The 27,397-nt window shown below is 34.3% G+C and overlaps 2 protein-coding genes and 1 pseudogene across 4 annotated transcripts in view; 1 reads left to right on the plus strand and 2 right to left on the minus strand.

Annotated features, from left to right (window-relative positions):
* The first annotated feature begins 829 nt into the window (after positions 1 to 829).
* The window catches only part of LOC144554076 (glucan endo-1,3-beta-glucosidase-like), a 35,280-nt gene continuing 8,712 nt past the window's right edge, over positions 830 to 27,397 (plus strand). Inside the window, exons 1-3 of one of the 2 annotated variants that reach the window (XM_078302304.1) lie at positions 830 to 960; positions 1,311 to 1,566; positions 2,139 to 2,966. In XM_078302304.1, coding sequence (XP_078158430.1) covers positions 882 to 960; positions 1,311 to 1,566; positions 2,139 to 2,802 — 999 coding nt within the window. In that variant the 5' untranslated portion in view covers positions 830 to 881 and the 3' untranslated portion in view covers positions 2,803 to 2,966. Of the gene's footprint in view, positions 961 to 1,310; positions 1,567 to 2,138; positions 2,967 to 27,397 lie in introns of those variants that run through there. The other variant, XM_078302303.1, reaches the window with a different exon arrangement.
* LOC144554554 (uncharacterized) lies at positions 16,648 to 19,696 on the minus strand. Its single transcript, XM_078302870.1, has 8 exons — positions 19,669 to 19,696; positions 18,825 to 18,907; positions 18,389 to 18,633; positions 18,088 to 18,291; positions 17,884 to 17,976; positions 17,681 to 17,782; positions 17,223 to 17,585; positions 16,648 to 17,152 (listed from the first exon to the last, which is right to left on the minus strand). Exons 2-8 carry the CDS (start codon positions 18,895 to 18,897, stop codon positions 17,048 to 17,050), a joined length of 1,185 nt encoding a protein of 394 aa, XP_078158996.1. The 5' UTR covers positions 18,898 to 18,907; positions 19,669 to 19,696; the 3' UTR covers positions 16,648 to 17,047.
* On the minus strand, positions 22,101 to 26,088 carry LOC144553701 (uncharacterized; annotated as a pseudogene). Its single transcript, XR_013511446.1, has 6 exons — positions 25,939 to 26,088; positions 25,140 to 25,833; positions 23,601 to 25,102; positions 23,207 to 23,509; positions 23,009 to 23,108; positions 22,101 to 22,914 (listed from the first exon to the last, which is right to left on the minus strand). The product of XR_013511446.1 is annotated as an uncharacterized LOC144553701 (transcript).

Consider the following 27,397-nt stretch of genomic DNA (forward strand, 5'->3'; position numbering starts at 1 on the left):
TGCCATCACTTCCAAGTTGAAGACTTGTATAATATTATGATATACTTTCTATTTTCCTTGCTCATTCCTCGTCTCAGTAGGTTTGGACGGAATAATAAAAGTTTGGCACAGGGATTGACCTCACTTGTATATATGTAGGAGGTTGTCGTCTAGATTTTGATTAATTTTGCACTTTCTCATTAATTTCACCGCGATATACGGGGTAGACCGGTAGTTGTTCTTCTGTACTAGATCATGTATGATCATGAACAAATTGTAATGTATATCAACCTAAATATTTGAAAGAACTTGATGAACAATAGATAGATTGAACTTTGGTGTTACCACTGCCCTGCCTTTTTGTTATTTAGATAAATATGCTTTTATCATGACAAAAGAAAATGTACACATAATTATTATATATAAACTATGACATCTTCAAAATTGATACTCTGTTATTTGACCCCATCATATATATATATATATGTGTGTGTCGAAATCTTCGTCAATGTAGCCTTAACTTAAAGTGGTCTGATGTAGCATTGAACTGAGATGGCTCCATCATCAGAATTGTAATCATCTAGTGCAAACAAAATTTAATGAAGTGAGACCGAGGTTACAGGAAACTATAGTTTGTAGAGGATCCATGAGACAGCTGGAGATTGCAAATTGACAATGCTTCCAAACCTTAATTGGCGCTGGACGTGCTAACTAAGAATTGACTTGAACTCTATTAGTCAAGCATGAAATATATGGATATAGAATAAATTATTTTTTTCTCTTTCTGGCGTTGTCTATATAAGGAGTTCATATGCATTGATCATCCATGACAAGTTTCGAACTGATTTCCCTTTTAAGAAACTAGAATAGTTGAATAAGAGTAAGCTTATTGCATCTTCTCCATGGCACACAGATCACATGCTCTTTCCATGGTGGCGGTACTCACATTGCTTGTTAGCATCCTTGCTAGCTACCCCAGAAGTATCTCTCCTTTCTTTCTATCTCTTTTGTTCACACACACAATAAACATCTTGTTCTGTTTAAACTTGCTAGAGAGCATATACCATCATAAGATAGCTCTTATTGATTGAATATTTAGGTTGTAGAAAGCTTTAGCCTTTAAGATACTTAATGCCTATGGAATCGGTTACTAGCTAGGTATTCCAAATCCTTGTACATCACACGTGAATGTCCATTTTAGTTTTAAGAATCAACCAAACAGATCCTTTAATTCCTCAATTACCACAGTTGGTCCACCAAGCCAATAAATTAATGAATGCATGTAATAAGAAACCTATTGAAAAGTACGTATGTACGTCTTCCTTTGGCAGGTGCGCAATCAATAGGCGTATGCTACGGGTTGAATGGTAACAACCTTCCTTCACAAGCTGATGTGGTGAAGCTGTACCAGTCCAATGGCATCACTGGAATGCGTATATATGGGGCCGACAGTGCCACTCTGACTGCACTCAAAGGCACTAATATCAATCTCATCATGGGTGTCGACCTCTCTGAAGCTTCGAGTCCTTCAGCAGCTGACACCTGGGTGAAGAACAATGTCAAACCCTACCCTGATGTCTCTTTCAAGTACGGATCTGAGTATTTTTTTTCCATTTGAAATAATGATCTGAATTTTTTTACTACAAGTTCAGTGCAAAATCCTAGAAGAAAATCCTAAAATTTACTCCCCAGGATATATTATTAGTAAGAGTGAGGCTATGGTACTACTTGTGTGGCACGGCTTGTCTATACTAGGGATCAATTTCTCTGTTTTGAAAGATCAAAGAGTCAATCTGAACTATTCATAATATGATCTCCATTTGAAAATGTAGTTGTATATCAAAATTTACTATTTTTTTAGAAAGGTAGAAAATCACTTGATCTAAAAATTCTAGACCATTAAAAAGTAGTGATTTTATATCTATAAAAAAAGTAAAAAAAATTCTAAAAAATATTTCAAATTTGGTCTGCAAGTACATTTTTGTATGAAGATTATGTTTGAAATTGAACATATTGATCCATAGTATGGAGCAATCTGTGCTATGGATATCACTATATATCCTCACGCTTATTAGTATTTAATATTAGCCAACAATTCATATAACTTATTTGCTTGTAACATAACACAAATCACAATAAAATTGATGTTCCTTTAACAGATACATTGCAGTAGGCAATGAGGTAAGTGGTGGTGACGTGTCAAATATCCTCCCAGCAATGCAGAACATCTACAACTCGCTCTCCTCTGCCGGCCTTAGCTCAATCCAGGTCTCGACTTCGGTCTCCTTTGGTGTAGTGGGTACCTCGTACCCTCCTTCAGCGGGTGCATTCTCTTCGGATGCTTCATACATGTCATCCATAGTTCAGTACCTTGCATCAATAAATGCCCCCCTCCTGGCAAATATATACCCCTACTTGAGTTATGCCAGCAACACAGGACAGATCAGCCTTGACTATGCATTGTTCACCGCACCTGGCACCGTGGTGACAGACGGATCAAACAATTATCAGAATCTCTTTGATGCACAGGTGGATGCGCTTTACTCGGCAATGGAGAAGGTTGGAGGATCAAATGTTGGTCTTGTTATTTCAGAGAGTGGCTGGCCATCTGCTGGTGGGACCGGCACAACTATGGTTAATGCACAGACATACAACCAGAATTTGATTAATCATGTTGGTAAAGGCACGCCTAAGAGATCAACAGCCTTGGAAACTTACATCTTTGCAATGTTTAATGAAAATGAGAAGTCGGCGGGTATAGAGCAGAACTGGGGGCTGTTCAATCCTGACCAATCGCCAGTGTACTCCATTACCTTCAACTGAGAATATTACCATTCGTGAGAGCCACAGAGTACTATATATGCTGTTGATGGGAACATACAAAATACTTTATTCCAATTCTATGTAATAGTTCAATAAGTGCACGCAAGCATGCATGTTTTATTCTTTGGGAGGAAGTTAATAAAATTTGGATATTTTTGTTGCAATTTGCGTCCCTATGCCTATGATAAAAGTTTGTGCTGTCATGTTGTGCCATGGCTTGGATCACATGACGTGCTGTTGTTTAGATCATGTGTCATGCTGTGATCAAGTTAAGTTTTCACAAGCCGTGTCGTGGCCAAGATTATCAAAATAGTCACGATACTTTAGTCATATCATGACCACACGTGCCGTGACTGCTCAGTTAGTCACATTTAACTACTTTTTCGAAATTTAAATGTTCCAAGGAAAAAAAAAAACAGAAAAAATGTTAAAAAGTTGTAAAAAGAAAACTATTAATAGTGGTCACATGACTGCGTGCCATACCGTGACATTCTTTTCCGAAAGTGGTCATGGCATGCGAGTGGAGAGCACTTGATCATATTCTATTTCTAGAGAGGTGCTGAGATGATTGAACCACATGCTCTGTTTCCATTAACATATCGACTTCTTTGCATAGAAGGAAGTATCGGCCGATAGGTATCGGTATCGGCCTTGACCGATTCGATACTGGTCCGATACTACGGATTTGGCATTTTTCATCCAATTTCTGCCATTCTGGTCCGATACTGGTCACTATTTGGCTGAAACAGAATGAACTTTGCATATCCATTGTATACCCGTAATTAAATATAGGAGAAGCCATGATAGTGTATCAAAACCTTATGTAATATTCCAATAAGTGCTTGTATCTTGAGTTTTTCCTGAATAAGAGGATATAAGTTTTTCTAAGAATGAGATAAGGATCAAAATTCTCAAATTATTAATACCCGACTGAAAACCATTCAACTGGTTTTGGAAATGGATCTTTCAATCCTACGGAAAGTATTGTTTTTGTCGAATAACTTAAACATATGAATAAGTTGATATTTGAATTATTATTACTTCATATGAATTGCGAGGTATATATATATATATGAGCAATTTTTGGTTACAATATTTTTGTTTGTACATAGAACTACATATCACAAGGAGGATTGAGATCCATCTAATAACGGGTTTACTTGTATAACTTTGAAATTTGACAGTTTAAATACGAGCAAATACTTTGTGGATTTTATGATACAAGTACATTAGTGTTGAGAAAAGAGATTAAGAAATAATATGATTAGCCTCAGAGCCATTTGGCATTTTGTCATTATCGGCTAATTAAAAAATAATAACCCTACATATTATATACATGTTTTATCCGTAAACAGCTTAAAGATCAAGCACAGGACAATGATGTTCTAGATTCATCTCTCATGATACACTTAATTAACATTTCATATTTTCTTTGTATCTTCCACTTTAATTTTTGTATATCCTTCAAATTAAAACAATTGGAATTTATACTGGCCATGCGCTTCTCAGACGGGCTTCATGTCTAGTTTCTGTTGGTGCTTATTAGTAACTACTATTTAAAATATTTTTTAAATTTGGTCAACACGCACATTTTAATATGGAGAACATGTTAAACACTTCTGATCGACTATTTGAACTTTAAAAATATCAAAAATGAATTGGTAGATACCAAGGTCTTGGTCATACCACTATGATCTTAGCCAATTTCTCTCTTTTTATATATATAAATATATATAGAGGTTGGCTACTCTACTTCTATGAACATATTAGGGTATATACTTATAAGTCATTTTTGAATTTTCAGTGTCCAAATGTTTGATCTGAAGCGCTCAACATGTTCTCCATATTAATAGTCGTCTTTGGGCAGTGCAAGTCGCAATCATTTTCTTGCTTGCACAAAGTGCCATTAGTTTCAATTACCACACATTATGCATTTTATATTTCTGCCCTACTATCTAATTAAATTTTCTGATTCTGCTTCCTGTGTCCGAACAACTTATTTAATACACCTTACACAGATGTCAATCACAAATAACAATTTTGAACGCAAGACATGGTATAATCATGGGAAATAAATATGCTATGATCCTAAGGGAATGTAGGGTCCTACGATTCTAAATTCAACCTTTTAGTTTTTTTGAGTTGTACGAATCTCTGTAGAAGTTGTTTTTATGCACGAATCTCAAAACAAATGAAAGGTTGGATTTAGAATCGTAGTACCCTACGATCCCCATTAGAATCATGTGGTAGTCCTTTGTTCAAAGCTTGATGTGACGAGCTAACACATATCCAATATATATATTTTTTAATATGAACGCATATCCGATATTGACGACGAAAATTTAAATAAAAAGAATAATGCATATTTGGTGGTATATATGTATCAGAACTCAATAATTGGTTTTTTTTTTTTAAAAGGCCATAGCCTGGCAAATATGAAACTTCCAAGTCTTACAACAAACTTAATAATTGATTGATGTCTACAATATAATACACCATATAGACAAATTTCCAAGTGGTGCATGTTACTTTCTCACTAGCTGTACTTAATTAATCAAATAATGCCCTGCTGTCCACAAAAAAGACAACCATATACATATAGACAAATTTCCCGTGATGCATTCCGCTGCTATATTTATTATAGTTGATTGTCAGTAAGACATAACCAGTGTGAAATATAAATAATCTCTTTATTTATTTAATTTTACTTATTCCGCTGCTATATTTATTAATTAAGTTTATTGTCAGCAAGACAACCATAAAAACGAAAAAACCTTAAAAGTTCCATTAATCACCCCGCTTTGATTACAAACCGAGACAACATATTTAATTGTACGTACCACTGAAAATTACACAACTTTAGTTAATAAAAGCGATGTAATTTTCAGTGGTACGTACAATTAAATATGTTGTCTCGGTTTGTAATCAAATGAATTCTATAAGAATTCTTGTAAGTATATTGCCCTCTTATTCATAATGAATTCTTGTAAGTATATATATTGCCAGCAAACAAAGCACCAGGGCCTGATGAATACACAAATGAATTCTATAAGAAGTTTAGAGAATTGAATTTGGTTTTATTTTGGACTAGTTGGAGTTGATTTGGACTTAAAATAAAGAAATATGGCAAAAAAAGGACTGAAAATGGCTTTTCTGTGAAGTTTTTATACTTTTAGGAATCTATTTGTAAATTTTGAGGGACTTAAGGCTGTAATTTGAGCTTTTGACAGGGTCGGAGTGTAAATTGAGCTTTCAAGGGCCTGTTTGAAAGAATTTTATGCTGTCAGGATTTGGATCTTGGGCCTTTGAGATGTGCATTGGGCCTTAGATTTAAATTATTGGGCTTCGAGATTAGTGCAGACATGATTTGGTTGAACGGGCTTTGAGATGAGACACCTAGGCTTTGAGATTCGGGTTAATCCATTTAACTCATTTTAATCACTGATGGAGAGAGCCCCATGTTGTCAGTGAACCGTTGATTTCATTGGTTTGAATATAGACCATCAGATTCATTCCCTTGCTTTGAGATATACATGCTTTGAAATTCATGCTAAGCTAATATCGGGCTAGGGTTCATATCTGACAAACTAAATCCGGCCGACTCCGGCCATGGCAGCGCTGACCAAAGGCACCATTGAGGTTGTCTTAACGTTAAGATTCCATTGGACCTACTATCGGCGGCCGGCGGCCTCGGCTTCTATAGTGTCTATCGGTACCAACAAGTTCTTGACTCGATTTTGATCGATTCCCTTGTGGTTTTCTTCAATCAAACAACCATTTGAAGTTACATGGAGACACAAAGGACGTTAGAAGCATCAGTTCGAAGTTTGATTAACATTTGAGCTCGGATTGAGTACTTTGCATCATGAACAGGTACCAGAATGGTACCGATGACTGGTACAGGAGCTTTGAGTTTAATTCAAGTACTGGATAGAGACAATTAGACCATCCTGAAGGGATTGGGACAAGACAGGAGTCTCAATTTGGTTTGAATCAGAATTTCGGTCACATAGGAGCATGAAAACATATATTCAGCATATATTCAGCCCCTTTTTGATCCATTTCCTCATGAATTTTGTACATGAGTTGTAGTTTTTGTTTTACAGGATCAAAGATATATATATCAAGAACTTGTATACCAATTTTTATGATTTTAGAGAATTTATTTTTATTTCTAAGGATTTTGTTTCTGAAGAGGGGTAGAAATGTCCTTGTGCTGCTGTATTTTTATATTTTTGATTTGATTAACTTCGAAATTAAATTCAGAGCTGAATACAAACTCAATTAATTTAAATTTGGTGTCTATCCTGCTTGGTTTGAAGTCTAGTTTCTGAATATGCAATTTATTTAATATTTCAACCCTTTTAGGGGTCTCAAACTGGCAATGCAGCTGTCAGGGGTCAAATGTCCATTTTTCTGACAAATGGTTCAGCAGCATTTTTCTGAACAGCTAAAATTTGGAGATTAATTCCCGTCAATTGACTACACCAAATTTTATGTTATTCACATGAAAATCTTCCTTGAGTCATGATCTGTATGCACATAAAACAGTTTTGTAAAAATCAATCCAGAGCTATATGAAACATGTGTTTTTGTACAGGGGAATTTGCTGGTAAATGGTTGTTGTTACCATGCTGGTAACCAACTTTAAAAATTAATTAGAAGAGTTCTGCTAAGCCAAATTTCGTATTCTTTATATGAAAATTCTCAGGATAGAGTGCTCTATATTATGGTAAAATTTCATAAATTTTGGAGCTACCTAGCTGTACCAGACAGAAGGTTAAACAAAAGGGCAGACATGGAACATCACTGTTATTTTTGCTGGTTTTATATTTCAAAGGCTGAATTTCAGAAAATCATAACTAATTGTACAAAAATCCAAAAAATATGAAATTAGTGTCCATTTCATGTATTTTTGAATCCTCTATCTAGCTGTGAAGTCCATTTTTCAATTTGGCCCCTGTACTGATCTGCACTAATCATTCTGTCAACAGGGATCATTTTATGCATTCAAAGTATTTCATTGTACCAGTTAGGTTTATATGGTCATTTGGTACTGAGTCCTTGCTTGGTTTGGCACCAGGGACTCTTTCAAACATCTGAATCATGATAGAGAGGTATAGTATATGGTTTAAACACATTTTAACAGCCTTAAGTCACTGTTTTTTTACCAGCAACAAGGGAAATGAAGATCAAAAGGCTTAAAATTCATCAAATCATCTTTTTAACATATTTGAAACATGTCAGAACTTTGAAATTTATAGGAAAGTCCCTGGTTGTTTGAAAATCATGTTTTTATACCTTCTCACTTGATTTCAAAGGACAAGATCATTGAAACTTCATAGGCAAAGGATGTAAATGGCATATGATAGTTATAGCTGCTGCATTTTTACATCTTGAACCTCAGTTTCTCATTATTTGCAAATAAACCCTCCAAAACAGTAAAATTAGCCATTTTGGCAGTATAATCTCACTGTTTTGCTTTCTTTATTTGCAAATAAGTCGTTCCAAGTGGTCATTAGATTGAGAATTGCAAAGGATGTTAGCTGACTCAACTTTAAACAGTCTTTGTGTGTTTATATTTTGATTAAGTCACTTTTTCCCTTTTATTAATCATTTTTATAAAGAGATCATGAGAGTCTGATGACCAAGGATGCCAGCTGGCTCCCTACACTCATCTTTACCTCTAATCAAGTTATAAAAATAATCGGGGGAGGGAGAAAAGAAAAGATCAAAAGAAAAGAAAAGAATAAAAGATGAAATTCATATAATTTTTTGAAGAACGTGCTTATATTACATTTTTCTTGAATTGGACCAGCAAAGAGAAAAAACTTATTATATTTCTTTTTATAACAAAGAAAAAAGAGAGAAAAGACATCTTTATGCATTTTGGACTTATTTTTATATGCACAATCATTTTACTGTTGCATTGATTGCTACAGAAAAAGATTGATGCTTTTGTTGAAGGATTGATGCTTTTGTTATTTTTTTTATGAAGAGTCCATCAAACCTTCTCCATTTAATTGGTCAATGGTCATCTCCATTTCTTCTTATTTTAGCCATTTTTATTTATTTCTAAATGACAACTTTTTCGGGTACAACAGTCCACAACTAATTATCCATAGTTTTTTAAAAAAAAATTGTCATTTAACTTGCGTGAATCCTGTAAATTTTCAATTATGTACTGTAATCTCATATAACGAATCATATATAAAACACCCTTTAAAATTCTAACATCAAACGGGACCACTTTGTGTTCTTGCAACTTGCACAACTTGTCAAACTAACTGTATTTGCTGCGAGACCACTTGGTGTACTTCTCTAACTTACAATTAATGACATATTTAAAACTTTCTAGAACATTTTAAAACCGGACCACTCAAACTTGCAGTTTTTTCAATATAATCCCAGAAATTATGCAAAATTAGTTTTTTTGCATCAAATTTTTTTTTTAATCAAATTTTTTTCCGAAATTAAAATTAGTTTTAATTTTTTCTTCAATTATTAATATTTATATATACATCTATATCCTATAAATTAACACTATAGATACTGTAAAACATACATATGCAAACTATAGAACTTCAATACTATAAAATTCTCAAATATAAACTATAAAACTAACAGATGTAAACTATGAAACTATAAATCTAAAATCTAAAAAACACTATAAAATTGAGATAAATACACTGCAAACTTCAATACTATAAATTTAAAATGTATAAACAATAAAACTAACAGATGCAAACTATAAAACATTAATAAATCAACTATTGACAACCACATTGTTAAACATTAGTAACTGTTCACAAGCATAAACTGTTACTTTTGAAAACATCACTGTTAAATACTAACAAAAACAAACAATAACATTCTAAATACAAATTCATACATTCCACACAAGCATACTATTCAACATACAAAAACTTTTACTTCATAACCCTTTGTTTAGTATTGTTTGGATGAGTTAGAAGCCTCATCACTCGAACAATGCATTCTTTAGAAATATCATCATGCAAAAAAATAAAAATAAATAAGGTTATAAAACTGTGAACTATTATATAAAACAATCTACATATCATGTAAAACTGTAAACTATATTCTGTAAAATTATGAACTATATAATGTAAACCTTTAAACATCAATAGTAATAGATATTGTAAAATAATGCATATATCATGTAAAACTATGAATTATACCCAGTAAAATATTCTACATAACCTTTAAACCTGAGTTATATATCATGTAAAATACTGTATAGATCCTGTAAATCTATTAGAAAAATACTGAAAATTTAAATAAATATTAGAAATAATTGCAATTTTTTTGTAAAACTATTTCAAGAATCATGTATAACTAGTGCAAGAATCTTATAAAACAATTACAAGAATCCTGTAAAACAATTGCAACAGCTATAATACTAACTCAACAAGATGCATGAATTGATCTAGATATGTAAAATAAAGATATGAAAACAAATAAAGATATGAAAACTATTGCATAGATCTTGTAAACTATTGCATAATAAAGATTAATTAAGATCACAATAGATATGATCCTCGATTTAATTCATATAACATGTAAAAAAATGATATAAATAGATGTAAATAGAAGAAAATAAATAGATATAAATAGAAGAAAATAAATAGATGTAAAAGAACGATCTAGACATATCTAAATAGAAAGAAACAACTAGAAGAAACAACATACCTAATCTGATCGGACGTCGCAATAGCGTTGGAGAGGTGGTGTGGGGGATAGGGAAGTGGTAAGCTTTGACGAATACTATAAAACAACAAGATTAATACTCCATATCGCCTCTATGTCATCTCTCTTCTCCAGATCGTCTCCTCTTATCTTCTCCAGATCACCTCTCCATCATCTCTTACATCCAGATTTTCACAAGATCAATACTGTAAAATCACAAGATTCATATTGTAAAACTACAAGGTGAATACTGTAAACGACCAATACTCTAGATCGCCTCACTTTCATCTTTCCTCTATATCGCATCTCTCAGATCGTCTCCTCATATCTCCTCCCTATCGCCTCGCTCTTATCTCTCTCGTCCAGATTGCCACAAGATGCATATTCTAAAACCACAAAGTGAATACTGTAAAACAACCCAATAATGCTCCAAATCGCCTCCGCCCTTATCTCTCTCCTCTAGATCACCTCTCTTAGATGATCTCTTCATATCTACGTGGTTAGAGCAACGATTGGGCCGACAATTGTTGCGGATTCCAACGGCTCGCGCAGCTTGAAAGGACACACATGACACGAGGAATAGATGGAGAAGAGGAAGAGGTGGAGAAGAGGTGGAGGGACAGAGATGGGAGGCGGAGGGATGGAGGTGGGTGAAGGAGGCGGCCGAAAATAAAGCAACGTGAGAGGAGGAGTTCTCAATCTAAAAAGGGTTTTGTTTTTGTGTGGGTGAGAGAGAGAGAAACAGAGTCGGTCCTGAAGATTTTGAGGCCCGGGGCAAAAAAAAAATTTGGCCCTTATATACACAATTTTTTTTATTAATATGCCAATAGATTATTAAATTTGTAAACTAATAGTTAAAAAGTTCTAAATGAATCAATAGAAAGTTAACATCCAATATGAAAAAATAAAAGCACTTTTCCTATCGTCATACTAAAACGTTGCAACTTGCATCACATATTTTTTTTCATAATTCAGATGCAAATTTTTTATATATAGAAATTATTAAATTCAGTAGTATGAAAATAGAAAGAGTATCTCGTTTTCAATAAATATAGAAAGATCAAATTTATTGAATCCGATCCAATGATATGGAGATGACTCAATAGTTTCTATTCATAACACGATCAAATGTGGCGCACCTTGATATTGTTGCCTTATGCCATTAACAACCCCCACATTAAATATATATAAAATGTAGTATGGTAGCTAGAGTGGAAAAAATAGCACAGCGGAGCCGGCTCCATCACGGAACGGCACGGTTACGGCATGAAACGACATGGAACGTGTTTCTGTTCCGTGCCGTGACCATTCGCGCATCGTGACCAGCTTGTAGAAAGTTTGACACGGCACGTCACGTGAAAGATCCGGTCGCAGCTAGCACAGCACGACACATAATCACGCGAGTCACGTGTAATTAGGACCGTTAGGTCTTAATCAAATGGTGAATCTTGAATAAACTAACTTAAATTATGAAAAAATAGTTAAACGTGAGAAACGTGACCAGTTACGTTTGGACACGGTACACGAATAGTCACGGCACGGCACGGGTCGCTGTTCACTTGGTTACGGTATGACATGGCATGAGACCAAAATCATAGCGTGTTAGTAATGTGACGGTGCACGACACGTTTTTTCCACTCTACAGGTAGCCACAGCCTCTATGTATATATTGCTCAGTATAACAAATTTCTCTTTTGCCCTTTTCGGGTTTCTACGACTTTCACACGGAGAGAAAATATCAATTATTTACTTAATTATTTCATGTAAAATAAGTCAAATAAACTTTCTTACTTCTATTGTTCAGAATAGATTATATGCAGGATATACTATATATAATTTTACATAACATTGTTAATATGATATTAAAAAAATTAAATATCATGAACGATAAATGACAAGTATACAAATCGACATCATGAACATAATCAAAGCTTCTTATGTATATATTGTACTGATTTCAATTCTTTAAATCTATTTCGTTGTGGGAATAAAATATCTTCATCATAAGCTTATTTATGAAGATTTTTTTAGCCAAAAAACTTGGTGATTTTAATCAAGCGAGAATAAAGAAGTTTATTCTTATCACGAATTATTCCGTGCATGTATATCTGTAGTCTTTTGTGTGCGGAGGCTCCAAGTTGATTTCTATTTTTCTGATTTGTCTGATGTGGCTGCATGAGTACATCTTTTGTATGAGTTGAGAGGGATCCATCGATTACATCGATCTTTTGATTACATCTTTTCTGTTTTGATATGGCTGCATGACTACATCTTTTGATTCACGCGCCTGACGCAATCTATGACAATTCTAGCTGTACTAGCTATTGGATAATTAGAGGAGGGTTCAAATGCACTCAAATTTTTGTGCACCCAAATGCACTATATTTTTCAAATCGTTTTTCTCTGTTTTCAAAGTCCGAATAGTCAATCCGAACCGTTAGATGCGATTTATATATTAAGATGTGCTTGGAGACCAAATTTTATATTTTTTGGAATTATTTTACTATTTATTAAGCCACTTTGAAAATCGCTGATTTTACATTTTCTGGACCATTGGATCAGCGATTTTTCAAAGTGGCTTAATAAATAGTAAAAAATTTCAAAAAAAATAAAATTTGGTCTCCAAGCACATCTTAATATATAGATCGCATCTAACGGTTCGGATTGACTATTCGGACTTTGAAAACGGAGAAAAAGGATAGGGTGCATTTGGGTGCACAAAAATTTGGGTGCATTTGAACCCTCCTCGGATAATTAATATGCCAATAGATGTTATACTATTTTGGCCCTTATATACAACTAATATTCTTTTTGGGCCTCCTTGAATTTTGAGATGTTATATTATTTTGAACTCTTATATACAACTAATTTCTATTTTGGGTCCTCTTGAATTTTGAGGTCCGGAGCCATCGCCCTGGGTATCCTGGACCAGGGTCAGGCCTGGAGAGAAATATGAGAAAAGGAGAGAAAATAGAGAAAGTTACTTACAAGATTGTTATGAAACATTATTTAAATATTTGTGAAAAAAGTGTGGACAAAAGGTTGTGGATAGAAATATTTTCTCTAATATTTTATAATTGATTACAATTTGTACAAAAATAGTTTGTATGGGAACCAAATGTAGTCCTTAGGGACTCTTGATGTATATACTAGTATTACAGCGAACAGTACCATAATTAATCTTTCTTTAAGTCATTTGTTTAAAAGTTATGTCCTTACAACTTAGTAACCATGTGATCAAGGATTGGACTTATATTGCTAAAACTCTTGATTATGATCTAGTTTGGACCATAATTTCATACAAACTAGTTATATTAGATCCAACATATGAAGAAAGGAGTTCCTATGTGATCCATGACATGATGCTTCTTTGTTAAATGTTTCCAACATATTGCATCTCCAATAAAAATACATTTGATTAACATATATATATGTGGATACATAATAGAGAATAAAATTTTCGTCAAAAAATTATTATAAAATATTTATGCATAAAATTAATTGAATCTGTATATTTTTTATACGAACCATTGAAAATCAATTTTGTAAAAAAAAATTATTGCATCTTATATGAATTTACGTTTGCTCTGATACACAACTACAAGTACAACTATTTTCAAAACAAAAAATCAAAACAAAACAAAATATGCTAATTCTGAAAAAAAAAAAAAAACTGGGTGGCTGCTTCCCCTAGTTGTGGCCTGGTCGCTCTGCCTAGATGCAGTCTTGTCAAAATTCGAAATTATGCAAAATTGTGGTCTTTTGGTTTATTAATTTTTGGGGTATGGTATTTTTAAAAATTTTTAGCTCTTGGTGAACTCAAGTCTAAAACCCGTCAAATCGACTTTAAATGACAAATCCGTACAGTTGAAACCCGCCTACCTTACGAGTGATGCATCTACATGTGAAAAATTTTAATTTTGAAATTAATTTTGCAGAGTCAAGTGATTAAAAAATGTTCAAAAAATGAATGTATTAAAATTAATTTATTAACCTTCTAATTTTGACCGCTTCACTTTATGCTAAATTAATTCGAATATTTAAAATTTTCATATGTAGACGCATCACTTGTAAGGTAGTCGGGTTTCAACGTTTCGGATTCGTCATTTAAAGCCGATTTGATAAGTTTTAGACTTGATAAACTTAATAATACCCTAGTTCTACGCTATTTTTATGTACTTTCACTACAAGAAAACAACCTTTTCCCGGCGCTTACAAACGCCGCTAAAAGCAATCAAAAACGCCACTAAAGACCTTTGCCGGCGCTTGGGCAAGTGCCAGCAATACTACCGTCGGCAAAAGTCTATCCCGGCGCTTCCAGATGCCTTTACCGGCGTTTGCCAAACGCCACCCGAAATCACCATTCCCGGCGTTTGAAGGCGCCTGCAATTCTTTTGCCGGCGTTCAGGCAGCCTTTACCGGCGCTTGGCAAACGCCACCCGAAATGATCCTTTCCCGGCGTTTGGTTGTTTTACCGGCGTTTAGTTTAAGCGTTACCGGCGTTTGGGAGTGTCGCCAGATGCCTTTACCGGCGCTTGGTAAACGCCGCCCTAAATGATCCTTTCCCGGCGTTTGGGCATTTTACCGTCGTTTAGAGTAAGCTTTACCGGCGTTTGAGAGCGTCACCTATAGCCTTTCCCGGCGTTTAGGGTTTAGGGTTTAGGGTTTAGGCGTCACCTAAACCCTAAACCCTAAACCCTAAACCCTAAACCCTAAACCCTAAACCCTAAACCCTTAAAGAATGCATACATGCATGCATTTGGATAGTCTCTAGAATTAAAGTAATCAATGATGATCGAGTTCATCTTTTGAAATATTGATGGAAAGTCAACTATGGTCAACTATGGTACACAGAAGCCTAATTGAGATTGAATTGCAGAAATGCATGGTAACCCAAGCTAATTTAGGTTGTTTAGGCAGTACATTTTTTTCTCTAGCTAGTTGGAAGAAAGTGAAGCTCGTGGCTTACAGACTTAAAGGGTGTGCTTCTAAAAGGATAACTTATTACATAATTTTGAGCTTACCAAGGATTTTGGCCATGCAATATATGTCCCATCAACCTGATCCATAACTTCGTACGTTCCATAGGGGCGTATCAACGGTTCGTCTGGAACTATCACTTTATCAATAAGAACTTCAACGTATTGTGTCCCAAGTTTTTGTCCACCAATTGTAAAGTCTGGATCATCCATAATAATCCACCCTTCAGCGACAACACTCTTCCTCGTAATCGAATACAGGCGGTACCTTGCCAAATCCTATCAATTCAAAGACCAATTGAAGTATATTGCTACTACACAATTTTGAAATGTAACAAGCTATAAAGCCTATGAAAGCATATATTGGTATCTCATTAAGTCAGAATTTTGTATAAGCTAGCTCTTTTGACAGTTTTGCCCACTCTAAACAGCTGACTTTCAAAAAATTATTGTGGGCAATTGGCTTAACCAAAATTTTGGTTCTTTACATCGAAATCATGGTCAGCTCATGTAGTATATGCTCAAAAAGTTTAAAAAATTATAAAAGTCAGGAGCTATGTTGGATTCTCTGATTTGTGAGAGACAGAACCTATACCAATTTGCTATTTCACACATTATTTTTTTTTCTATCAGCTAAGATTCAACAATTGACTTATATATAGTTAAAATCCTAAAAATGGTAAATTTGGTACAAGAGCACTTGTCAGATCATGTTCTAACTGTGTATGCAATATCAAATAATTACGTGACCAATAGCTAGGTTCAATTCCCTATCAAAACTCATGTTCAATAGAAAAAATGAGGGTTCAATTCGCTGACAGAAAGTCAAGTTCGAAAGTGCAATTTAGACCTTAGTGTTGTTTTATTTTATTTGCAATTTAGACCAATGTGTGCCTAACCTGATTTACAACATGTTTCACCCTTTTATCAGCATCCTGCTTCCCCACATGTGCCTCCCTTTTACGAGCCTGTTTCAAAAGAAAAAAAAATATTAGAAGGTATTGAAAAAGAAAATATAGTATTCACAAATTTATATGAAAAAAACTAGAAAACTAGAAAAGAATGCAGACTTTTTCTGCTTCGAGATTTTTTTTTTTTTTTTGTAGGTATTGAAAAAGAAAAATGCAAACATGAATTATTGGAGTATGATTGTACCTCTCCTTTTTTTCTTAGAGTTGATTGTACCTCTCCTTTGTCAGTCCTAGGAATAGGAGGACGATTTTTTTGATAACCATCACCATGATTCTCCTGTCGATCCACATATCGATAATAAAACAAAGTAGAATAATGACCAACTCTTTAATAGATAAAAATGAAAAGTAAAACCAAAGTGTGCCCAACCTGCTTCAAAACAGGACTCTCCCTTTTACGAGCCTGTTTACAAAAAAATAAATTAGAAAGTATTGAAAAAGATCCAAATATTATATTCACATATTTATGTAGTACGATGCATGAATAATTAATAATGAAAACTACCATGCTGAGGAGTTTCTCTCTTCTGATCCTAATTGAATCCTACAAATGTAAAAGGACAAACACATAAATGTAATGAATAAGTATTAATCTGTCAAATTATAATAACAAACTACCATGTTGTAAGTATGGTGTGATGCTGCAGAGGATGCATCATCATCGACTCCTATATTGTTCTGATTGTAGTTGTCCTGCATTGAAAACCAGTAATCTGAATTATATGACATAATGAAAATATGAATTACTAGAGTATGATTGTACCTCTCCTTTGTCCGTCACGGGAACATGAGGATGACCATGCTTCTCATTAGCAAGTTTTTCTATTTGTGCCTTCATATCGGCCATTTGTGCCCTCATTGCACGTATTTCTTCCCGCTCTTCTTCTCGCTCTTCTTCCATTTTTCGTTTATCCTCCTCTGCTTTTTGTTGGGCTTCCCTTGCCTCCTTAACCAGTTTATGGGTGTTGGCACGATCACCCCAAACATCTGTTGGAGCAGGACCTAACCCAAGGCCACGTACACGCCCATTTTTTTCTTTCCCAAATATCTCACTATACAGATCACCATCTTTTATGTTTCTCAATTCAAGTTCTGGTTGATCCTCGCACACGTCAGTCATCTTCCTCTGTCAAAACATTAATAAAAAGCATAATGCTATCACCATTGCATGCAAGTTCAATTACTTTGTATGATTATAAAATTTTGATAATTAGCTCTAACCATTAGAGAGGCAGCGTTCCCGTTCATCGGTCGATTGCTCTTATCACAATGAGTGGTGATATATATCTCAGCTCTAGTGGGACTTCGTTTCAGGCGCACACGCTGGATTCAATTTAAGAAAAAACAAACTTTTATGTGTAGAAGAAAGAAGCACATAGTCAATTTCATTGTAACAATCAAATCAGGAATATAAAAGTAATTACCTCTTCCTGAGCAATCCTGGCAAAGCTTTTTGAGCCCGCACAGTGAGTTGTGGTTTGTTTCGCCCTGCTAGCTTTACCTATCTTACTTTTATTCTGTACATTTGGTATTACTATTGCAATTATGCATATACATGAGATATTGTTGTATACATAGAGAAAGACATCGAAAAAGAAATTAAATAACTCAGGTAAAACCAAATGTACCTGCCAGTCTTCACTATCCCACATATCGATTAAGAACTTCCAATGATCAGGTAAGACTCTTTCGTCCCGATCTGCAATACGTGCATCATAGCTGTCATGGATATCATAGTGCTTTTTCTTCAAGCTGTATCTAAATTCCCTCAACTTTTTACCAAAGCTTTTCATTACTTGGTCCTTCTGTTGCTCTTGGACATTCCACTTAATCTAAAACAAAATAATATTGTGATGTTAACTTATATGGAATAAGGGTTTGAACAATAAAATATAGAACGAACATGATGTAGTTTGTGATTTGGAGTACCTTCACTAGATCCCATAGTCGATTCTTTTTATCTTTTGGCACATCTTTCCAGTTCATGTAATTTAATGGAACCTCCGCACTATTCCGTACTAAAGTTCCCAAATAGTTTGCAAATGTTGTCGCATCTTGACAGTTAAACTGGTTGTAACTGTTAACATTGACATCTAGTTGCTTTCCATCCGCCATTTTGGCAATTTTCCTCATTTTCGTATAGCCTCTTTTTGCTGGCTCTTTTTGGGTATCATCTGATAATTTGTAAATTGCATAAGCATCACAGTCCATACATTAGACAAAAAGCCAAGTAATTTCAAGGTATATAGTACATGCATACCTATCTTCTTTCAACTTGTACAGTAAGGTCAGATGCAAAGATGATACATATGTAAAAAAAAAAAATTTACTAGATGAATTGAAAGAACCAAACTAATTGTAATACCTGCTGACTCATCGTGACTATCTTCATTTGAGTGGGTTTGTTGCCGTACTGGTCGTCCGCTTGGAGTGTGCATTTTGTTTAACCTACACAAGTTATTTTAACATAATACATAAAAATCATGACTGGATAACAAATATGACCTTGATTTTGAACAAAGTTGGATGTATCCCAAAAAACTTCAGTGACATGTACATTTTATAGAAAAATTTCTATATGGTTCAATTGTTCGCAGTGATTGATTTTTTAAAATAATGATGAACTTAGCAAAGTCCCCGATAACTAAACCCCTCTGTCTTGCAGACATATTTTCTATTTATCTTTGCTACATTTTAATTTCCTAAGTTGCATGTGTACCAACATTACTAAAATCCAATGGGTCTTATAATACTTGCCATAACAATGGATAATTAGCCACTATGCCATAACAACAAGAAATTCAGATCAAATTTTTCTAAACACGTAGATTGCTAATAAGATATTCCAATATATATATACTCCAAGCAATTCCACTTGCAAGTAACCAAAATAACTACAATTTGCATTAACTGCAACAATTTTAGCCCAATATCAAATTCTTAAAAAAAAAATCAGATTAATTTGGTTTTTTCTACAAAGATATGTTCAAAATTTCTATCTTTTTCATATTAATTTGGTTTCTTTTTATTTGGTAGGTAATCCTTTTGTTTCTCAAATGTAAATGGATTCTGTAATTAATTTCCCGTTAATTCAATGTCCACAGGATTCTCATAAAATAAAGCTTACGGACAATAGAAACCCTTCCTTACGACTAAACGAAACTCAATAAAATACTAATAATAAAGAAAAGGACAATTTAATTACTGACAGTGGGTGGACGAAGTCGCGGAGAAGAGCGGCAGCCGGCAAGGGGGGAATCGCGGAGTCGCGGCAGTGGCCGGTGAGTTGCAGGGGAGTGGCCGATGAGTCGCAGTGGCCGGTGAGTCGCAGTGGCTGGTGAGCGGCAGTTTCCGATCAATCGACCGACTTCTCCAATTTAATTGTTTTTGTTTTTTTGAGGTGAAATTTTGACAGGAGTAAAATAGATTTTCGTGCAGCCACGCGGGAGAAATAGATTTTCTAGAGATTTTCGCGCGGGAGACAGGATCTTTTGCGAAAAAAAATGAAGTGGTGCGGCGACGTCTAAACTAGGAGTAGAGTTTTAATTATAAACTGTGAGATTCTGACAGATGGGCCTCTATTGCAGAAACATATATATATTACGGAACAAAACTATGAAACAGGTGTATGATATTTTTAATACTTTTATATTCACGGAAAAAAAATCTAAAACCTCTTCTAAATTAACGCGCGATTGGATATATATGTTAACTCATACTCTGGCTAAGGTATATACAATTAATATATTTTGATTTTATGTTTCTAGTTCAGGTCTAGTCGTCTATATCTCAAAACTCATATTGTTATATTATTAATATTAATTAATTATTATGCAACTTTATTATATTTTCATAAAGTGGTTAATTTTTTCACAAACCGCAAAAAATCTGACATGAAAAATGTTGATATGAATTATTTTTCGCAGTGTTTCTAATAATTCAAATTGTATTCCATCTATTTTCAAAGAAATATAAAAATATTTTTAATGTTTCAAAAAAAAATTGAGGTTAATTTTAAATATTTATGTTTAATAAAAAATAATATTAAAAACAATAAAAGGCAAAAAAAATTGAGGTTAATTTTGGAATTCAAAGTTTTAAATCGTAATTTTTGTACGGTAATTCAGGCTAAATATGCAAAAAAAATTTGCATTTTAACTAGATTTTGATAAAACACGAAAACCTGAGTAGTTTCTGAAGCAGCTGTACAATGATATTGCAGATTATATTGTTCTTTTACTATTTTGACTTTTTTATTTTCTTTTTCTCTGATTTATTTGTTATTCATTTTATTTGATTGTTTCTTTTGGGTCTATGATGCTTATAAGTTCAAATATGTGTTAGCACTCATCCATGCATTACTAAGATTTTTGCAATTCTTATTTTATTATAAATTTGGTCAGTTGACCATAGTTGACTTTCCATCAATATTTCAAAAGATGAACTCGATCATCATTGATTACTTTCCAGAGACTATCCAAATGCATGCATGTATGCATTCTTTAATACTTGTCAAAAAAAAAAATGCATTCTTTAATATATCCTGTATGAGCTATATGAATTTTTATGCATTTTTACCCTTTATGTGGCTCATTTTTCATTTTCATCCTGTTGAAACCTTAATTTGCCCTCAATAATGTTTTTTTTTTTTTGGTGGTATCTGTTACACTAGGATTTTCATAAACACATAATTGAGAAATTTTAACTAAGCTACTAGTAGAAATTTAATACAAATTATTATAACACTAGTATGGAAAATTTTAAACAGTTAGAAATATTTGAATATTGGAATTTAGGGAATTAAATATTATGAATATGAAGGACTTAATTAGCCATATTGTTATATTATTTTTAGAACTCTGACAGTGCCCTTATGAGAAATTTGCACATATGACCTTGACCTTTCAGAAATTCACAGAATGCACTAAAATTAAGGTTTTTAACCCATAATCTTGATCCGTAGCATCCTCATCATCCATTAGGGCTAGTGTTGAGTGTTCATTTTATTTTTCACTTTAGACTCTATTTTTATATTTATTCAAAAATGCCTTCCTGATATACAGAATGAGTCTAAAGGTTGAAAAAAATGCTTGAACCTATTTTTTATTTCCAGAGACTTTGAATCAACTATTCTTGAATTAAAGACTTTATATTCTAATTTCTTTATCCAAACTCAGAGATCCAATATATGTCAAGTCAGTCACTGAGTTGGGTTTCTCTCTAATTACAGATTTAAACTCAGTCTAAAAGAATTATACAAATGTACTGTACAAAAAGTGGCATGTTCTCAACATCATTTTCGATAACAAAATAGAAATCAGCTGAAACTATAATTTTACAAATAGAACCTTGTAAATATTCACAGTTGCACACATCATTTTCCATACAAAATAGAAATCAGCACAACTAAACTAGAATTATACAAATAGAACCATGTAAGTATTCACAATTGCACACATATTGTACATGAGAATTATCCTGACATGCAAACGATTTGGAAGGAAATTGAAATCAGCTCGGGTCACTTCAATTCTTCAAATGGAAAATTAATCTGACACCTGCAAAAGAAACACTATAAAATTAACAATCAATCATAATGAAACACTCGTACCAGTAACCAAACTGATTTGTTCACAAAGAAAAGTACAAACTGACTTGGACAATGGTTATTTTGATAATCTTGATAAATAATTTGTAAAAATAAAATAGAGTAATAATTACAATTAAGGTGGTTCGACATTCATCACATCTTCCACATCTTCCTTTTCTTTGAGCAACTTCTTCAAAGGAGTATCAATAGTTCTTCCTTGTATATCGCTCCTTGTCAAATTCAGATCTTCATCTTCATTCACACTAAATTCTGTCATTGTTGGGACTTCATCCAATCCATCTGCAATATGTTCTTCTGTCTCATCTTCACAATTTTGTGCAGACATATCAAAAAAATCCCTTGGTGTTGTGGGAACTACAAAATGCCAGCTTGTATCTATAGGGTCTTGCACATAGAAAACTTGACGGACTTGTGATGCAAAAACAAACGGTTCATCTGATAAATTGCCATTGTACATTAGCTCACTAAAATTTACCAATGTGGAGCCAAATTGATCCTTTTTTGTTCCTCTACCAATACGCTTCACATCAGCCCAATCACATTTAAACAACACAAATTTCTCTCTTCCACCATAATTCAACTCGAGTATTTCTTTCAACACTCCATAGTATACGACATCACCTCTCATGGGGTTGTTATCCTTCGAACTGGAGAAACTAGAAGTACTTGCAATTACCATGACGCCGCTACTTTGTGTAGTTCTGCCTTCCTCTACATCTTTTATGTGAAATCTACAACCATTGATCAGATAGCCCTTAAAACTCTTGCAATCCCATGTCGGTCCACTTGCCAATAACTTGATATCTTCAGAAATAGTTTCTCCTTTCTCAACCAACATCAAAACCTAGCATATGCACAAGGAAAAAAACAACAATAGCCTTTTAACTAAATTGCAAATATGAGGATTGAACATTCAAAAGGGATGAAGTACTTCATACATAGTCTTTCAACCAATGATGGAATGTCTCATTGTGAGTTCGCTCAATATCTTTCGGTCGAGCCCGACGATTTTTGCTACGGAGTTCTCTAAGATGCTTACTGTAAAAGAATGTCAATTACTCACAATCCAGAGATACAAGAGTCAAAAGAATTACAATTAAAGTAAAAGAATGTCAATTATTGTAAAAGATGCTTACTCAATATAATAGTCAAGAGAACCACAATTAAACAATACATGTCTGTGTGCTTGCGCGTAGCTCGTGTAATCTAAATTGACTGATGTTACACCACCCAAAGGACGTCCGGCTTGTGGAAAGATGCATTCATGCTGCTGGAGTTCATTGCCATCATCATTTCGTCTCAAACGATTTAACTTTGTATCAACTCCTATCAAATACCGCGAGCAAAACGTCAAGGTCTCTTCAATTAAGTAGCCTTTAGCAATTGAACCTTCTGGTCGAGTCATATTTCGCACATACGACTTGAGAATCATTTGGAACCTATCAAAGGATAAATTCATATATTTTGTTAATTATAAGTAATGGCAGATAGAAGATAATAAGTCAAAAAAATATATGAAGGATGTCATACCTTTCAGGGGGATACATCCATCGAAAATGGACTGGCCCAGCAATTTTAGCCTTTGTGGCGAGATGAATTGGCAAATGGATCATAATATCAAAGAATGATGGCGGAAATATTCGCTCAAGTTGACACAAAGTCAATGCCACTCTTTTCTCCAAATCTTTCAAGTCTGATACACGAAGTACCTTAGAACACAATTCTCTAAAGAAATTACTGATTTCAATAATCGGTCTACTGACAATTGTTGGTGTAATCTTTCTTATTACGAGCGGCAACAAGTACTGTAGCAGAATGTGCCAATCATGAGTTTTAAGACTCAAAATCTTCTTTTCTTTAACACGAACACGACTAGATATATTAGAAGCATATCCATCAGGAAATTTCACACTCCCAAGGAATTCACATAATAAAACCTTTTCCTCCGGACTCAAAGTGAAGCAAGCTGGTGGAAGATATGTTTTACCTTCTTTATCCACTGCCTGAAGTTCCTTTCCAACACCCATTGCTACAAGATCCAAACGGGATTTTGTATTGTCTTTTGACTTAGCCATACCCAAAAATGTATACACCAAGCTCTCAGCAAAATGTCCCTCGATATGCATTGGGTCCAGGTTGTGGCGTAACAAATTGGTCTCCCAGTATGGCAACTCAAAAAAGATGCTCTTCTTTGTCCAGTTAGACAACAACTCCCTTTTTTTCCCTCTTTCGCGCAAGTCTGGTTGCAACTTCCCAAATGTAACATTCAAATGTCTTACTTGCTCCAAAACATCTGATCCGGTGAGCAGTTTGGGTGCTTCTCGAAACTCTTGCGTACCATCAAATGTTCTGGCATCTTGTCTGAATCTATGGGTCCTTTCAAGATATCTACGATGTCCTCTATAAACTGTCTTATGGCTGTATTTCAAATATTCTGAATGAGTGTTGCCAGCACAATCAGGACACCCATGTTTTCCTTTTGTCATGTAGCCAGATAGTGATGCATAACCAGGAAAATCACTTATGGTCCACAAAAGGGCAGCATGCAGTTGAAACATCTCACCTTTGGATGCATCATAGGTTCTTACTCCATCGGTCCACAGTTCATTCAACTCGTCAATCAGAGGCTGGAGATAGACATCGATGTTATTTCCAGGCGAAGTCTTACCAGGAATGATCATGGACAAAATGAAGTTGGATGACTTCATGCACAACCAAGGAGGGAGGTTATATGGAATTAAAACAACAGGCCATATGGAATATGGTACCATCATACCATAAGGGTTAAATCCGTCACTTGCCAAACCAAGTCTTACATTGCGTGAATCTGATGAAAATTGGGGATGATTCAAATCAAAATCCTTCCATGCTAGGGAGTCCGCAGGATGTCTCAACAACCCATCTTTAGTGCGACCATCCTTGTGCCATCTCATGTTAGCTGCTGTTTTTTAAGACATGAACAACCTTTGTAGTTGTGATTTCAAAGGAAAATACCTCAATACCTTAGCGAGTATCTTTTTTCCCAACTTGAGCTTGCATCTTCCAACTGATTTTTTTCCTTTTGATCACCTTGTACCTAGATGCACCGCACACATGACATGTGGTATCATTAGCAAATTCTTTTCGATATAACATGCAATCATTAGGGCATGCATGAATCTCTTCGTATCCTAGGCCTAGATCTTTAACAATTTTATCAGCTTCATAAAAACTGTTCGGAAGGGTATCCAGGTCAGGTAATGCAGTCTTAATTAATTCAAGCAATTGTTCAAAAACTTTGTTGCTTATGCCCCCCATACATTTCAGCTGCATAAGTCTTAATAAAAATGACAACTTCATGAATTTCTTGCATCCTGGGTATAGTTCTTTATCACCATCTTCACAAAGTCGATAAAATTTCCTCACTTCCTCATCAGGAATCTCATCATAGTCATTGACTCCGAATTCTGATTCAGTGCCTATAGGGTGCATCCCAAATGCATCATGCAACATACTATCGATATGATCACCTTCTGACGGCTCATTTTGAACATTACTACTGGACATATTTTGTGGAATTGAAATGTTTTCACCGTGAAAAACCCAATTGGTGTACTCTTTCGTAAATCCGTTGCATATAATGTGATCACGAATTGCAGTTCTATCCAACCAACAAGTATTCACACAAAAATTGCAAGGACAAAGTATCATATTATCTCTAGATTTGTTTCTAAATGCAAACTCAATAAATTGTTCACACCCGGATTGGTAATCAGATGTAACCCTGCATGTTTGGATTTATTGTATTAAAGAATTACCTAATTAGTGAACCACAAGTAATTATCGAAGTGATTAACAAATACAAAGGAACTATATATATGTTTCATACCTTGGCAGTTTTATCCAAGTCTTGTCCATTAGAAGTGTTTGTGTTTGTGTTTGTGTGTATTTACTTACTTCCAAACAAGTGTAGAACGATTTGGGGGCTGCCTGTTCAAGCTGCTCAAAATTACACCACTTGAACCTACACATTGAAGCAATATGGCGAGTACCCAAACGGTCTATATGCCCATCGGACCAGACTTGGTCTGATGGGCATCGGAATGCCTAACAAATTGCAAAATTGAGAATTAAGAAATACATACCTGTGCTCAGAAGTTGTTCTGCTACCAGCGTTGATTTGTTTAACTTCACCACACACCTAACAAATTCGGCCACGCAATAGAAATCATTCAAACATAGGATCAAATGAACTAGCAATTTCAATAAAAAAAAATCAGCTAAGCCGAGTTGATTAAGTGAAGCTTGACTTTCAATTAGAGTATAATAGTAAATTAATTTGAAGGTGTAGAAAGACCTCTCATCTACCTTCCAAGGTTTTCTCGATTAATTGCCCAAATTAGGATGAACAGAGAGAAGAGATTGGGGTAAAATTGAGAAATACTTGGCTCCAAGAAAAAATTGAGCATAAATCCTAATTTCTCGTTGAATAAGCTGGCAGAGAGGCATAGTTTAGAAATGAAATTGACTTAATTACTAGCAAAAGTACCTTTTACCTTTTATCTCGTTGAATAAGTATTGTACTTTGATTGGCAATAAAACCAATATATATGAAACAAGCGGATATATATTGCGGAGAACCTATCGCGCTGGAATTAGATCGCCCAAATTAGATGGAGAGATAATAGATTGCTCAAATTAGATGGATATATACTGCAGATCGCCCAAATTAGATGAAGAGAAATATTAATTAAGAGATCGCCCAAATTAGATCGACGCTAGAGACATGTACCTATGGCGCCGGTAATTTTTATTGACGGACAAATTACAGCGATCGATTTAGACGGCGATTTCATTCGCGCCGCGAAAACCTAAGCAGGCGCTCTCTATCGCGCCGAAGTACTAGCGCCGGCCGATCTAATACATATACCGGCGTTTTCTATCGCGCCGACCGTCTTAGCGCCGTTAATTGCCTAATTTGTTGTAGTGTTTCAACAAAAGTATTATGCACATACGCTGATACGCATTTGGTGAGTGCTGAGAGATTTTGAATATATATTGTATATGTTGTCCTCAAATTTCGTACCTCCAACAACAATTTAATGTTAAATTTGTGATTACCAGCAGCTATATATATATATATATATATATATATATATATATATATATATATATATATATATATATATATATATATATATATATATATCCGGTTCTTATATTTCAAGTTATATGGAATAATGCAATGTTTTGGTGTGAATTGTGAAATGAAAATTTTGAGTTAAATTTTATGAGATGCTAGATATGTGATTTTTTTATGATATACAATTGGTGATAATTTGTGCATT

The sequence above is a fragment of the Carex rostrata genome, chromosome 5 (assembly GCF_964058835.1).
Source record: "Carex rostrata chromosome 5, lpCarRost1.2, whole genome shotgun sequence".
Taxonomy (NCBI): domain Eukaryota; kingdom Viridiplantae; phylum Streptophyta; class Magnoliopsida; order Poales; family Cyperaceae; genus Carex; species Carex rostrata.

What these genes read in the sequence shown, in the direction of transcription:
- LOC144554554 (XM_078302870.1), bottom strand. Translation starts at nt 18,897, where the DNA reads ATGCACACTCCAAGCGGACGACCAGTACGGCAACAAACCCACTCAAAT. An exon ending in GACTATGGGATCTAGTGAAG is followed by an intron (nt 18,292 to 18,388) that starts GTACTCCAAATC and finishes ATTTTGTTTTAG; the next exon opens with ATTAAGTGGAATGTCCAAGA. An exon ending in CCGTGACGGACAAAGGAGAG is followed by an intron (nt 17,153 to 17,222) that starts GTACAATCATAC and finishes TTTTCAATGCAG; the next exon opens with GACAACTACAATCAGAACAA.